The 15712-nt window shown below is 53.9% G+C and overlaps 2 protein-coding genes across 6 annotated transcripts in view; one reads left to right on the plus strand and one right to left on the minus strand.

Annotated features, from left to right (window-relative positions):
- Nucleotides 1-15712, minus strand: part of KCNIP1 (potassium voltage-gated channel interacting protein 1) — a 422323-nt gene that overhangs the window by 343285 nt on the left and 63326 nt on the right. The window lies entirely within an intron of this gene.
- On the plus strand, nt 596-15261 carry KCNMB1 (potassium calcium-activated channel subfamily M regulatory beta subunit 1). The gene is made up of 4 exons (XM_003134064.3): nt 596-2817; nt 6169-6326; nt 7776-7947; nt 13777-15261. Exons 2-4 carry the CDS (start codon nt 6193-6195, stop codon nt 14044-14046), a joined length of 576 nt encoding a protein of 191 aa, XP_003134112.1. The 5' UTR covers nt 596-2817; nt 6169-6192; the 3' UTR covers nt 14047-15261.

The following is a 15712-nucleotide window of genomic DNA, read 5'->3' on the forward strand; positions in this document are numbered from 1 at the left end:
TTAAATTTCTGGTCCTGTACTGCTGCTATGACCAGCCACAGTGACAGTTCCTCTTCCAAATCACTTACGTCATGCTCCAGTTACTATGGCCACACAAATACCCCCAAAACACCGGGGTGTAAAACAACCATTCAATTTGCTTGTGGCTTTTGTGTATGGGGAGTTGACAGAGGGTGCAGAAGAGGGGCTGACATCCGAGGCCTTAGCTGGGGGACTTGATGTCTGGGAGGTGCTAGCTGTTGGCTGAGAACTGCACTGGGGCTCTCAGCCGGAATAGCTACGTGGGGCCTCTTGGCTTCTTCACAACGTGGTGACTGGCTCCAAGGTCAGCATCCCGAGAGTGTCCAGGGGAAGCCGTTCCACTCTTTACAACTTAGTCTTGGGAATCACAGCATCACTTCCGCCACATTCTATCAGCAAGGTGGTTACAAAACTCTCCCAGGTTGGGGGCGGGGGAGCCAGGTGTTGAAGCACCCACTGAAGGAGGGTTGAGGTCACACGGAAAGAAGAGCATGTGGGATGGGCTGCGTGCTGGTGTGGCCACACTATGTGTCGGGGAGCTGAGATGATCTCTCATTCCTTAAAAACCACTGAGGGCTTAGCTCCAAGCATCTCCATTCCAGAGATAGACAGACAGAGGCTCAGAGCGGCAAAGTAACTCGCCTTGGGTGACACATGGGCACTATAGTTCATGCCTCTGAACCCCAGAGACCTCCTCTATAAAATGGGGAGGAAAATCTCCACCCGAATGGATTTCGGTGAGCCTGCAGTGCTTGTGACCTTAGGCGGTTGGAAGGTGGGGGTTGGGGAAGCTATCTTGTGACCTCTAATCCTTTGTGCTGGTGCAAAGCACCACTCTTTATTGTTAGAGCATCATTACTTCCTGGACTTCCACCTACAACCCACTGATGCACACGGCCCCACAGCCAACCAGGGACTAGGGTTTCCACCCACAGACCTTCAAGAACCAGACAATGTGGTCAAAGCGTTTCAACAGAGCTTAACCTCAATGCAGCAGAAGGATTGCTCCCCCTTCTCTGCCTGTTCCCGTCTTCCAAAAGGAAAAGCACCTTGGGAAGAATGCTAATGTTTTATTAATTCAGAGTGTGTCACACTTAATACCTCATTTAGTCGGCTACGAGCGGGCATGTAGCCCTTTAGTCATACTTAAAAAAAGCCGACTGTTTTGCTGTGCGACGCTGCTCCAAGGAAGCAAAGCGAAGGAGCAGCACTTTGCCTTAGTTCGTGGGCAGGACTCTTCCTGGGTGGGCCAAGGACCAGCTTGGAAAATGACTCCCCTGCAGATTCCTTCCAGGCGCTGGTGCGTCAAGCAGCACCTGCCAGATCTGAGGCCTTAAGAGACTCCCTTTACTGTGAAGCCCATTAAACAGACGATTTACTCCTCTGTTGATAGGATTCAATTAGGAAAGGGGCGAGAGAAAGAAACTGCTGGAGAGAATGAGGGGACTGAATGCCACTCTCATTTCACGGCCCGCTGGGCTGGCTGCCTCCAAGCCACCGAGGGAGGAGTGAGAGATGAGCCAGAACTCACTCAGCAGGCGTGGCAGGGCCGTGCCCACCTCCCCAGGAGTTGGGGACTCTCGGGTGACCTCCAGAACCTCAGGTGGCATGTGTCCATAGAGCAGAGGCACGCTTTTATGTCTTACAGTGTCAGCGGGCTCAGGAGTGACAGCCTGGGCTCTGCAACCTGGAAGGGCCAGCCTGGAATCTGGTTCCCACCCTTACGGCAGGGTAACTGGGGACCAGTGACTTAAGACTCTGAGTCTCAGATTCAGTTTTCTCAGGTGACCATGGAGTAAAGTGAGGGGGACAGACGTGCGAACTGCGAGCATCACAGCTGATACGTAGGAGAGGCCCAACGCACGGAGTTTATTGTTGTCACTGCTTTTTGATCCTTAAAACAACCACGCGAAGGATGTGGAAGCACACGGAGGTATGTTTTTGCCTACAAATGCTGCTGCTCACTTTTCTGTCGTATTGATAGGAACAGATCTCTGCCCAGGAGGCCAAACGATGCAGTTTTACAGTTTCTCAGAGGCCACCGGACCAAGGAGGCTGTTCCTGGACCTGGCTGGCAGGAAGCAGCCATGAAGCCCCCACGGCTTAGTTGATCTTTGATTCTCTTCCTCTGCCCCCAACTGCCCCCCTAACCCTTTTCCCTACCCCGAACAAAGTTTTACAAATCCCAATTGCCCAGATGGGAACACTGAGGCTCACAGAGAGGTGCTGTGACCTGCCCGGAGTCACACAGCATGCGGGTCCCCAAGGCTGAGTGGTTTTGGCTGCTCCGCCTGGGAAATGCCAGCCCCTAGGCGGCCCACGAGCCCAACCCTTCAGAGCTTCAACTCCTCCTCCCTCCCCCATGTCAACCAAAGGAAACTCATTTTCCATTCCTGGCTTCTCTGCCAGCCCAGAGAGACCAAGCAAAGAAGAAATGCCTCCAGATATGCCGGCAGGGTCCTCCTCAGCCTCTCAGTTTTGCTGTCTGTTGGTTGACATCTGTTTCCCACGAGACCCTGGGAGGTGCAGGTGCAGGGGCCTGGGGAACAGCTGCGGTTCTCTGGGCTGGGTACCTGCTCCCCGGAGTTTGTGTCCCGGGGCAGAGTGCTCAGCCTTGACCATGTTTGGGCATGGAGCCTCGTCTCAGATGGGAACCAAAGGCTGCTTCCCCGGAGACGGGCGGGCTGGGAGCCCAAACTTCCTGCTGGAGCTCAGGCCGCGTCTTCTGGGCTGGGGGCTGGGGGCCAGGCAGAAAAGCGTCTGTGGGCTGAAGACTCGCAGGACCCCGGGGAGACTGTGAGTAGCACGTCCACGGGGCACCGGGGAAGGGGCTTCTCCAAAGACTGGGGCTGGAGGGGAGACCTTCGGGGAGGGAGGCTGGCAGTGGGAACCCCCTTCCTCCAGGGCTGTCCATCAGGATTCTGGGCTCCAGAGGGGCTGACCTTGGTGTTGGTCGGGACTAGCACAGCTGCACCCCCCACCCCCCGGTGGTCTGCTGGGGGCTAGGAGTCGGGGTCGGGGCTCCATGGCCCGGTCAGCTCTGTGCCCTGGTCCTCAGGTCTCCGCTTTCAGAGTGGCCAGAGGGCAGCATCCTGGAGACCAGGACCAGTCCTGGCACTTGTCACCAGGGGAGGGAGTGGGACAGACACAGGCCCAGCAAGAGCACTGGAGACTTCTCTCCACATCTTCAGGGTTTTGCGTATAGTAATAGCTCTTATCTCTCGAGGGCTTGCCTGGGGCCAGGTCCCATGATGAATACGGGATGTTTGACACATCAGTTGATACTTATCAGGACTCGGGGAAGAGGGTACCATCATTTTCATTTTACACTCAGGCGGTTGCTAAGTGGCAGAGCCAGGATTTGATCCCACGCCTGATGACCTCAGAATCCCCCACCCCCTGCACCCCCGGGTCCACACCGTCCTCCCTGCCCTGGCCTTCTAAGGAGAAAGATGTCAACTCAAATACCAGGCCGCACAGGACCCTCCAAAATCCTGCCTTGCTTGGGCTTTCTTCCTCTTTTAAATCCATCCCAGACTCCAGTGACTTTTCTAAATGGGACGATACATCCACAAAGTCCAGAGATGGTTAGCGCTTCTCAAAACTGAGACCTTCTTCTTGGCGTCTAGTTGAAATCCCTAGTTTTACAGCTGGAACCCATTTCTTCCTGTCCAGACCTTGGGGGATGTCAGCGGTCCCCCCTTCCTCTTGTCTGGAGGCTCTCACAATGGGCACTGAATCCTACGTCCATATGTGCATCCATATCTGTACCCGTGCCCTCACCCCATTCTTATACCTGGAACGGCCTTAGGAGGATTTATCAAAGCGCTACAAGCCCACGCCCCGGTGTGGCCACAATCTCACCAGAGCATGGGAGACGTGGGATCTGAGCTAGCCGTGGGTTCTAGACTTTTCTGTGATGGGGAGCCTTCCATCTCCTCTCCTGAAGTTCCCAGACCTGGGAGCCCAGGGCCCGGCCTCCCCCTATCTCAGGAATGTCGCTGGGAGGATACAGGAAGCCGCGCACCAGAGGGGCCAGTTACCCTGGGAGGCAGGGGACACTAAGCCAAGAGTAGGCTCCCTAAGGACGCCCCGACTTGCCCAGGAAAGAACTGGTTTTGCTGCGGGCACTCAGCCTAGATCCTCCCTCCAAGGCAGGACTCCCTGGGGGCCCCAGAGACGCGTGTGCCACATTCCCCGGGGGCCGGGGCCAGGACCCCTTCCCCCAAGACAGTCCTGGGGAAGCAGGCCATGGGGACTTTGTGCCCATCACCAGGTGGCTGGGTGGCTTTGCATGTGAAAAGGTGGGTGGGCTTGTTAAACCGGCCCTGGGTAAACCCTGATGTGGGCCGTCCCATTCCCACAAGACAGAGGGACAGAAGGACAGAAGTAATAGGATGGAAAGGAACTGAACAGAACATCTTTCTCTGTCACGGGAACATTTTTCTCCCCTTGTGGCTCTGTCATGTCTCTGCTGGACTGTGCAGAAACCCCACTTCTCGCTGCCCCGAATATGGGGGAAAAGTCGTTGCTGGCTGTCACCTCTGTCAATCATCTTAGAGGGAATCACAAGGCCATAACCTTGGCTTCTGACCCTGGAATCTCCTCTTTAGGACACTAGGGGACAGGGACAACTGGAGGTGGGGGAAGTGGGGGTCTCTGATTGGACACTCAAAGTAGTCCAATGGAAGAGAAGGCTGAGCAGACAATAAGCACTTTGCTGAAAATCCCTTTGGACTAATGCCTGTGTCCTAACTCACTAATTTCTAACAATCATTTGTGTATTACTTTAGGGATGTGGCAAGAAAAATACAGGCCTTCCTGATACCTGGCTAAAGTTCCCCCTAAAGCAGGGATGGTAGAGAAAGGCCCCATGGCCCTGGTATCTTTGGTAGGAATGTTACCTTAAGCCACAAACAAAAAGACAATAAGAAAGGAATTTACTGAAGGCCCATTGCGGAAGGGATGCGAAATCCACACAAGGGCAGAGGCCGGGCAGCTCTGGCTCCAGTGGCACACAGGTGGCAAGAGTGACCCTGCAGGGGGATGTTCAGTGCACTCAGCAGGGGAGGGAGGGACTCTGCTTGTGGTGGGGGAGGCAGGTCCCCAGCAGGAAAATGAGGGGCTTCTGGCAGAGAAGGGGGAGGGGAGGAAACTGCCAGCCACTTGCCTCCATTCTCCTTTGACCCAGGGTGGCTCAGGTCCCCACATAAGGGGGCATTGATGGGGCCACCTAACGCCCTCTGCCCTCTCTTGTAGCAGGGAGATGGTTCTTACAGGATCCTCCTGCAGCCCTGACGCCCTTGGCTGCTCTTGGGGGCCAGGCTGCCCCTTCTTTGCCTGCTGCCCCCCACCCAGCCAGCCCTGCCCTAGGACCAGATCACCTCCATGGAACTATGAAACGCTCCAAGTTTTTCTGAGACCAGAGTCCTAGCGGAAAAGGCATGGGTGTTCCATCTCTGCTGGGAGGATATTTGTTTATCTCCTGTATCAGTTTCTTATTGCTGCTGTAACAAATGACCACAGACAACAGAAAAATCTTCTGTGCCCAGTCTGGAAGTCAAGAGGTCAAAATCAGCAGGATGTTGCAAGGCTGATATCAAGGTGTCAGCAGGGCAGCACTTCCTCCTGAGGCTGGGGGGGACAATCCCTAGTTCCTTGCCTCTTCTGGCTTCCAGGGGCTGCCCACACTCCCTGGCACGTGGCCACATCCCTCCCATCGCAGCCTCCTGATCTGCCTCTGCCTCCTTATAAGGATCCTTGTGGTTGCATACAGCAATAATCCAGGACAATCTCCCCATCTCAAGAGCCTTGACTTTTTAAGTGTCTTTGCCACGTCAAGGAACAGATGCACATCCTGGGGCTGAGAACCCAAGGGTCTCCTTATTGAGCCTGTCACATACTGTGTGACCTTGGGCAAGTCACTTTACCTCTCTGAGTCACAGGTCTTTCATTTGTAGAAGAAGGACAATAACGCTTGCTTCTCTGTGGGAAGCTTATATGGGGTCCAAAAAGCCTTCGGGTTGCAAAGCTCCCCATACAAATAGAGGTGATGTTGATTTTGAGCATCCTCTTCTCCCACCTGTCCTCCCTTCTGGGGATTACCTGTCCCCTGTGCTGACCTTGCATCTGCCTCTGTGGACGTAGAAATGACTGCTGTCCCCGGTGGACATGGGGAAGAAGCTGGTGATGGCCCAGAAACGGGGAGAGACCCGAGCCCTCTGCCTGGGTGTTGCCATGGTGGTGTGTGCTGTCATCGCCTACTACATCCTGGGCACGACCGTGCTGCCCCTCTACCAGAAAAGGTACTGAGCCCTCCCAGCCTGCCCCTGATCCTCCAGCCTCTCCCCGAAGGGTCTGGTCTGCAAGGAACCCCAGCCTTCTTCTCACCCCTTCCCTTGATCCTCACTCCAGACAAGAAGGTCTGGACGATGCTCATTCTCAGGGTCAAGATTTCACGTGCAGGAAAGGTACCAGCCTGGGCCCTGCATGTCTGGGGTTCTGGAATGTGAGGGGGTAAGAGATACAGGAGACCTTTCTTGCAAGAAAACAGCAAAGGATCAGAGCAAATGCCCCAGTGTGAGTTTGATCCCCGGAGGAAGCAGAGAGTCACAGAATTTTGTAGGTCCTCTGCAGTTTGACTCTTTTTCTCAAAGTTCTGAGTCAAGTGGGTATCTGTCCTCTATTGAATGCCTCAAGTGATGGGGAGCTCACTACCTCAACTGTACACACCAGGTAATTTGAGGGTTTAGGTGATCAGTAAAAAGTGTCTACACTGAGCCAAAAATCTGTTCCCCTGGAGCTCTGCTCTGGAATCTCAGAGAATGTTCCATGCCTTTGCTCCCTGACAAGTCAACCACTCCAGCTTCTAAAAGGAAGGCTGTGTCATTCCTGATCTGTGCTCTAACGGGAACAAACAGGCTCAGATCTCTCAGTCTCATCTTAGGATACGTCCCCGACCCTTGCCTCTGGGCATGTTTCAGCAGCGGACAGCCCCCTCCATCTGGCAATGTGTCTCCTGCCTGATAAATGGGAGATGAGTCACAACTGATTCACTGATGTGCTGATGAGCCTGTCAGCCTCTCCAGGGCCAGCCGCTCCTGCCTCACATATCACAGCACTGGAGCCATCCCAGGCTGGAACCTTACTGAGTGAGGCACCGCTTAGAGTTGCCATGTGCCTCCAACACGTTTTCTCCAGGCTCAGTGCCATCCCCACCGTCTTCTATCTGGGCCCCAATCAAGCCCCTCCTCCATCTACTCTTTTTAGAGGAAAGGGCACTGATTCTGAGGCCATCCAGAGCTGGCTTCAGGTCCTGTGTGGTCTTGGAAAAGTTCCTTGACCTTTCGGAGCGTCTCTTCCACCCTCTACAAGATGAAGATGGTGTGGAAACCAGGTCTGAGGTCTGGCTGCTCATCAGAATCACTGCCAGGCCCACCCACCACCTTAGAAATCCCGAGTCACTTGTTCTGGGCTGTGGGTTGGACACGAGAAGCTTTAAAACCTCCCCAGGGTTTGGGGATGAGCAGCCTGGGTCGGAACCATTTATATAGATGTTGTCCAAGAGGCCCCAAAGCACAGATATTCCGATTCGACGATTCCTCCCCTGGGCCCAGGGACTCTGGGGTCACACTCCTTTAGGCTGGATGCTTACGGTCGAGATGAGGGTCTCGACCAAAGGGGTTCAGTCTGGACGATCTGTGGCACCCAGAGTCTGAGATGCATGTGTGTGTGTGTGTGCATGGTCTCCATAGCGTGTGGACCCAGGAATCCACCTGTCACCTGATTGAGACCAACATCAGGGACCAGGAGGAGCTGGAAGGCAAGAGGGTGCCCCAGTACCCGTGCCTGTGGGTCAACGTGTCATCCGTGGGCCGGTGGGCCGTGCTGTACCACACAGAGGACACTCGGGACCAGAACCAGCAGGTACGGATTGGGGGGGACGCGTAGTACATGTCCCCTTACCCTGGCAGGTCTGTAGGGCTCCCTATCCCCACTCTGGAGAGCAGAGGCTGGGAAAGAGAGAGCCACCTGACCAGGGGCCAGAGCTGTGAGGAGACTCCAGCCAGACCTAGCTCTTCTGTGTTGGTGTCAGATGGACCTGCCTCTAACTGGGATGTGATGGGGGCAGCCGACTCGGCCCGTCTAAGCCTCAGTTTCTAGGTTAGATGTGCTATTGTGAATTCAAGAGACTGCATGGAAGTGCCAAGTTTGAGGCTGGGTGGATAGCAGGCCCCGGAAAAGAAGCAGCTGTCAGTGTTCTGACTTGATTCATAAAGGGAGCCAGATGGGAGGAGCTGACCCCACAGAGGGGACCCCTGAGACCCCGCACTCTAGAAAACCAGAGGCCCAGATTTGGAGCAACCTTTGGAGGCCAACACTTGGGAGCTTTGCCCATTACTGCCTCTCAGCACCACCCCCACCCCAAATCCATCACCGTGGCCCTTCCTCTAGGAAACCCATCTTCATTCATTCATTCACGCACTCATGCACTCAACAGTCATTGAGCACTTCCTGTTGAGGGGCTGAGGACTCAGGAAGCGAGAGCAATAGTACCTATTAAGAGATGGACCAGTGCCATAGAGAGGAACAAAAAAAAATATGGGGTTAAAAGAGGGAGGGACACTTCCTAGCCAACAGTGAAGAGAAGGTGTCAGAAAGGAATTTGGGTTGGGCTCTAAAAATCAGGCAGGTGCTGGTTACACAGAAATGCGGAGTGGGCATACATATCAAGGGTAGGCAAAGGAAGAACAAGGCACAGAGAAGGAAGCCTGGGTAGAGACAGGGATTCCAACACCCTCAGTGACCCAGGATGGAGGACAGGGCTGCAGAGGCAGCCCAGGGTCTGCTTCCAGAAGCCTGTGACAAGACCAAAGGGTGCAATTAAAATAGATTTTTTTTTTGGTAGTTTTTTCCTTTTTTAGGGTGGCACCTGCAGCATATGGAAGTTTCCAGGCTAGGGGTCAAACCAGAGCTGCAGCAGCCAGCCTACGCCACAGCCACAGCCACGGGGGATCCGAGCCAAATCTTTGACCTACCCTGCAGTTTGTGGCCACATTGGATACTTAGCCCACTGAGTGAGGCCAGGGATCAAACCCTCATGAGTACTAGTCGGGTTCATTATCGCTGAGCCACGGTGGAAACTCCTATAGTCTTTTTTTTTTTTTTTTTTTTTCCAAGAGAAGCAAGACTTTAATGAGAGTGCTACACATTATGGGAGGTAATTTGTTCTTATATTTAAAAAATTATAGGAGTTCCCATCATGGCTCATCAGTTGACAAATCTGACTAGCATCCATGAGGATTCAGGTTCTATCCCTGGCCTTGCTCAGTGGGTTAAAGGATCCGGCGTTGCCGTGAACTGTGGTGTAGTTTGAAGACATGGCTCGGATCCCATGTTGCTGTGGCTGTGGTGTAGCCCATCAGCTACAGCTCCGATTCGATCCCTAGCTTGGGAATCTCCAAATGCCATGCGTGCGGCCCTAAAAAGCAAAAAAAAAAAAAAAAAAAAAAAAAAAAATTACAGAGAACACTTTACTGAAAAAAAATTTTTTTTTGGCTCCAAAGACAGTCTTCAAGGATGTCTGAGAGGGACAGCAGGGACAATACAGGAGGAGGGAAGAAGGGAGGCTGAATTGCAGCACCAGACAGACAGGGCTCAGCACAGTTAAGGAAGCAGGGGAAGCAAGCATTTTGCAGAGAATGGGATTAAGCATTTATAGTCAATCAGTTTTTTTGTTTTGTTTTGTTGTTTGTTTGTTTAGCTTTTAACAGTCTAGCATAAGGAAGGCGACTTGGAAGGAAAGACGGGAGAAGGGCTAAGCTTGTCCAGAATCACCATTAAAAAAAAAACACACACTGGCTCAACCACATGAGACTAGGTTAATTGGACCCACATAGCCCAGTGAACACACAGAGCAAATGCCAAGGCCGTCAGGGTTCAAGGCTGAGGTACTGAGTACTCAGTTTTAAAGAGACTCTGATTCCACCAGGCTTCGTCTCTCATCAACCTGGGGTCAGAGGGCCCCAAGTTCCTTTGTATTTGCATCTAAAGGCCAGGGCTTTGCGGGGAGCAAGCTCGCTCCAAATAACGCTCCTGGTGCTGGTTTCAACCCAGGAGCGTGATGTCATTTGCAACTCCTAAGAGACCCCACCATTTCCTAGGAGAAGGTTCTACTGATTACCAGGGATTTAAATTCAAGCAAACCATGCAGATGGGAAATACTAAGGATATTCCGGCGCTGTGTAAGCTGTGCCTCTGTCTTCCCTGCCAAGAACCACTAAACTGCGGCATGAAAACGGCATCAAGGAAGCTGGGTCTCCTCTCCTCTGTCTGTGCCTTAGATCCACTTGGGAGACTTCACAAAACCCGGGTCCCACACCAGACCCCCCGGGGCGGAATCTCCGGGCTCTCTAGTTGATCCTAAGGTTCCTTGGGAGTTACTGCTGTGAGCAACTTGGGGTCTTTAAAAGGTCTGCGGTCCCAGACGCATGATCAGAGTGACGTGGAGGAATGTGGGGTTCAGTTGCTGGGGAGAGAGGTGGAGGCCACAGAAAACACTGGGGATAGACCTTGGGCCTGGGGCAGTGGCGGATGCTGACGGTCTGAGTATGGCAGCTGATGGGACAGGAAGGGGCAGGATGCCGGGGGCGGGGGCAGTGGGCTCACGGACAGTGCTGAGGAGTCATGGAGAGGTGGCTCTGGGCAGTGCAAGGGGGCCTGACTTGTCCTCTAGCACCCTCCCCCCCAAATCAGCTCCTCTCAGGACCCCTCCCTCTTCTTTGCCATTCAGGGGCCCTGCTTTATCCCAAGGACCAAAAGGCAAATTTTCAAAGCCAGGCAGTGGTCCCTGGTGCAGTGGAAGTTGGGAGCAGGCTGGCTTGCAGGCTTTCTCCCGGTTCCGAGGCTGCAGCTCAGAGGAGGGCAAGGCGGTGTCTTTCCCTGGCCAGGCTGGCAGCAGCTGAGACATGCCTCTCTATGGCCTTGGAAGGACAGCACTGACAGCCACCAGAGGTGTAGCTTTTCTGCCCCAGCAGCCGGGCACCACCAGGAGTCTAATGGTAGGCTGCTGCTCTGGTGTGAACGTGGAAGTGGCCTTCCTAGTTTTGCCATGGTTTTCGTGCACAGGCTGCCCCTCCCACCTTGGTTCAGCTCTGGGGTGGCCGGGGGACAGGGAGCTGGTGTTCCAGGCCAGCCGAGTGGCTTCTGGAATCACATGTGAAAGCCCCCATTCTGAGGGAGGAGGTCCCAGCTGGCTGTCAGCTTCTCCCATGAGACTTAGCCTGGGGGGTTCTAGGCCCCCTTCCCATGGTCTCCGCTGAGGACAGTGACACTGATGGGCTTGGGGGAGAGGCAGGGCCATTTCAGATCCTTTCTTTAGACAACTCAGGGTTAGCTGGACCCAGGGCAGGGGAGAAAGGATGCAAGCAGGTCCCAGGGCTCTGGGGCTGGCTCTGCAGAGGGAACACCTGTCCAGTGTCTCACCTAAAGGCCCATCACAAAGGATCTAGAACAACCCCAAGGGCAAAGGATACAGGGGGGCCCAGGATGGACACAGGTCCTGACTTCAGAGCTTCTCCGTGGGCCCCACTTTAAGAATGGAAAGAAGGAGCTGTTGTTGCAATTTCATAGTTAAGTCACAATATTATTATTATTTACTAGCATTATTAGCATCGTCCATTTATTGAGCACATAATATGCACCGGGCTCTGTGCTAAGCCCTTAACATGAATCATCTTGTTTCCCCCCCATGACAAGTCTACAAGGCAGGCACCCTCACAAACCCATTCTGCACGGCTCAGAGAAGTTGTGGCACTTGGCCTAGATCACACAACTTGGAACTGGTGGTTGAACCCACGCCTGTGTGTTTCCATTGCCACACCTTTGCTCAATGGACTAGGTTACCCAAGGTCACCGTCAGGGGCACTGGGGAGACTTGGGCCAGGCCCTCTGAGCTCAGGATTCTGCATCGTACTGCATCTGCTACCAGGACCCTGTGATACCCAACAGCTCTGAATGCCCCCTTCCTCAGGATCTAGCTTCTCCCCAGCCTCAGCGGCTCCCTGGCTGGCTGGGGATGTGGCTACATCTGGATGCAGTTCCCCCGCTTCCCAGGTTGTCAGAGCCATGATGCAACCATCCTCCGTCCTGCTGGACTGAGTGCTGTCCAGGCAGGCAGCGTTGGGGGCAGCACCTGAGTCAAATCCAGGGAGCACCCCAGGCCTGGGGAGAAGCTGGTTCAACATAGTCACTCCTTTTGATCTTGGGCATGATCATACCAGGGCAGTGGTCCTTAGTCTTTAGTGGGTGAAGAAGCCACCCGATTGCTGGGCCCTGGCCTCAGCGATTCAGAGTGGTAGGGAGTCTGTGCTTTCGGCCGGCCCTCCGGGGAGACTGCTGCGGGGGTGTAGGGGGACTGGCCTCACAGGACATCTGCCAGAGGCTCACGGAAACCTCATTCAGACCTCCCAGCACGGAGCAGAGATAAAGCCAGGGTCTTCGCTCTGTGCCTTCTCTGCAGAGCTTTCCAGCTGGACCTCATCGGCCCAGGCCAGAAGGTTCCTAATAACAATGATCAGGGTCAGAATTAAATGTGTACCGGGCTCTGGCTGCACAAAGCTCTTTTTTTTTTTTTGCCTTTTTGTACGGCCGCTCCCACGGCATATGGAGGTTCCCAGGCTAGGGGTCGAATCGGAGCTGTTGCTGCTGGTCTGCACCAGAGCCGCAGCAGCGCAGGATCCGAGCCATGTCTGCGACCTACACCACAGCTCACAGCAATGCCAGATCCTTGACCCACTGAGCAAGGCCAAGGATCGAACCTGCAACCTCATGGTTCCTAATCAGATTCATTAACCGCTGCGCCACGACGGGAACTCCACAAAGCTCTTTTAAAGGCATTCTCTCCTCCCTTTGAATCCCCAGTGTGAAATACCGGCTTGCCAACATCTTTTGTTTGGCTCACACAGAGTTATTAGACCTCCAAGGATGTTCAATGCAAATTTTCACGGGTATTTTAAAATTGTGAGAGTCCACATTAAGATCTGGTCTGCTGGCTTCTCTGAACATCTGGAGGCCTGGCTACAGTAGGGCTTCTGGAGGACACAGCTCTTGGATGGACATCTCTGATGTCCAGATGGGGTGTTGACGGCCAGTCTGGGTACGTTTGGTGGCACCAGGCCCTGCCACCCCCTTGACAGTTCTCCCTGGCACCAAGGCAAGTGTCAGTTGGCACCTGCCATCGGATTCCCTCACCTACTGCACTTGTGGACCTTACCTGAATGACCCTGTAGGCAATTGAGTGTATGACCTCTGCCCTGAATCCCCAAATAGAGCCAACTCAGCCTATGTTGTCACCCGTTGGTCTTCTTGGTTAAGCTTGAAGTCCTTTAATAAACTCCTTTGAGAAAGATATTGCTATTAACCCATTTAAGAGATGAAGACATCAAGGCGCAGAACGGTAAGCAACTGGCCTAAGGTTCTACAGGCAACACAAGCAGAACCAGGGCTCAGGCTGGGGACTTTGCCTCCAGGTGTGCAGCTCCAAGGTCACCCCCCCTCCACACGACACTGTGTACACACCTTCTAGAACCATGCAGAGTGCAGCCTGCCAAGCTTTGGACAGTCTTACTCCCCACCACCCACCCCCCCCCCCGCCAGGGGCCTGACTCCAAAGCTGGCCTTTTTGTTTATTCCACACCGGGCCCTAAGAAACGGGGGTTCCTAAGCCCATGGGTGCTCTTACTTCTCCCCCCGCAGTGCTCCTACATCCCAGGCAGCCTGGACAACTACCAGACGGCCCGGGCCGACGTGGAGAAAGTTAGAGCCAAGTTCCACGAGCACCAGGTTTTCTACTGCTTCTCCACCACTCGGGAGAACGAGACCAGCGTCTTGTATCAGCGCCTCTACGGGCCCCAGACCCTCCTCTTCTCCCTCTTCTGGCCCACCTTCCTGCTGACCGGCGGCCTCCTCATTATCGTCATGGTGAAGGTCAACCAGTCCCTCTCCATCCTGGCGGCCCAGAAGTAGCCCCATCCACGCCCCATTCCCGCCCGGCCCACAGGGGGCTGGATGGGTCCCTGGGCTGCTCCCCACTCATCTACCGGTGCCTTCTCCTCCTGCCTTCCCACTCGCCCCCCCAATTCCCTCTGTCTCCCACCACATGGGTGGTCTTTGAGAAATCCCTTTGCTAAGTCATTTCCTGCTCAAGAATGTGCGATGGCTCCCTCAGTGCCCAGGAGACGGCAAGGTCAACCAGTGACAGCTCTCCCTCCCCCGTCCCCACTCGACTGACTCAAATCCATTTCCTACTGTGTCACTGTCCATTGCACTGATGCCAGTGATTCTTACTTCTGTGCCTGTGTCCTGGCAGTTGGCTCCAAGGCCTGCCGGTCCCACCCAGGATGCCATCCCTGGCCCACCTCATTTCCTTCTTGGACTTCCATCCTGAAAACAGTGGCAGCCCCCACCCACAGAGCACAGTAGAATATCATGGATGACTTGGGGCAAACATTTTCTGTGTGCCTCAATTTCCCCACTTGCAAAATAGGAATTAATAATAACTGTTCCCTTTTAGGGTTGTTGGTATTAAATGAGTTACACTATAATGTTCCTAGAATAGCAAGTGACACATGGTAAGTGCTGCATAAGACATGATGAAAAACTGAGGCTCTAAGAGGTCATTGGCCAAGGTCAACCACAGGGTAAGTGAGGCACTGGCGATCAAGCCCTGGGCCATGTGATTTCAGAGCCTGGCCTGTCAACCACAGTACTCAAGCCAACTCAGCTGAAGGGCTGAGGGACCCAGCCACCCAAAACCCCACGGGCCAGGTAGGGAACAGGGTTGCACTGCAGGAACCCCACTGTGTCCTCATGCAAGTCAGGGATCTGATGGGAAGGAAAGGGGACCTGGAATTGGCACCCACATCTCTCACTTGCAGCCAGGCAGCCCTGATGCAGCCTCACACCCTCCAGGTTCTTGCTGGGCACAATCCTTCCAAGGGGACACAGCCCCCCATTCCCCAGAGTTTCTTCCTTCTGGGGTTAGGGATGTCTCAAGAGTCCTGCGAGTCTTTTAAGAAGCTCTCAGCTGTGATATTGCCCTTTGGTTTGGTAAGAGACTGCCTTTGGGGGAAATTAGGTAAAGGGCCCATGGGATCTGTCTGTACGATTTCTTCCAACTCTAGGGGCAGCTACCGTTCTCTCAAAATTTAAGTTTAATTCTTAATAAAGAAGGAAAACGTCCCCATCGTGAGTCTCACTTACAGGGCTCCTTTGCATGTAGTGTCCGTGTACCTGCATTTGGGGCTGAAATACACCGCATCTCAGACTACGCAGACAGCCCCTTCAGGGGAAAAGGCCATGACCTCCCAGAAAAGTACCTGAGGATGCCCAGCCCCCAAGGGCCCGTGCATCCTTAACAATGACCTTCATTTGCCTGAGCCAAATGCCTTCCTCTTGCCGACAGAGTTTGGCCTCCTTCTATCAGATCTCATAGCTGCTTGCTGCTCACAAAACTTCATGCCCAAGCTGGGCGTGAAATAATGGGCATCTCAGCGTGATGGAGTTAGACACGGAGGAAAAATGAGTTTGGAATAATGGTTGCCTGGGACCAGAGAGCCCTTGTCGGTTCTTTAAAAAAATCGCTCTACTAAGGAATGTCTAGTGCTTCTGCTTTTGCTTTTTCTCTCATGGG

This window comes from Sus scrofa, chromosome 16 (assembly GCF_000003025.6).
Source record: "Sus scrofa isolate TJ Tabasco breed Duroc chromosome 16, Sscrofa11.1, whole genome shotgun sequence".
Classification (NCBI taxonomy): domain Eukaryota; kingdom Metazoa; phylum Chordata; class Mammalia; order Artiodactyla; family Suidae; genus Sus; species Sus scrofa.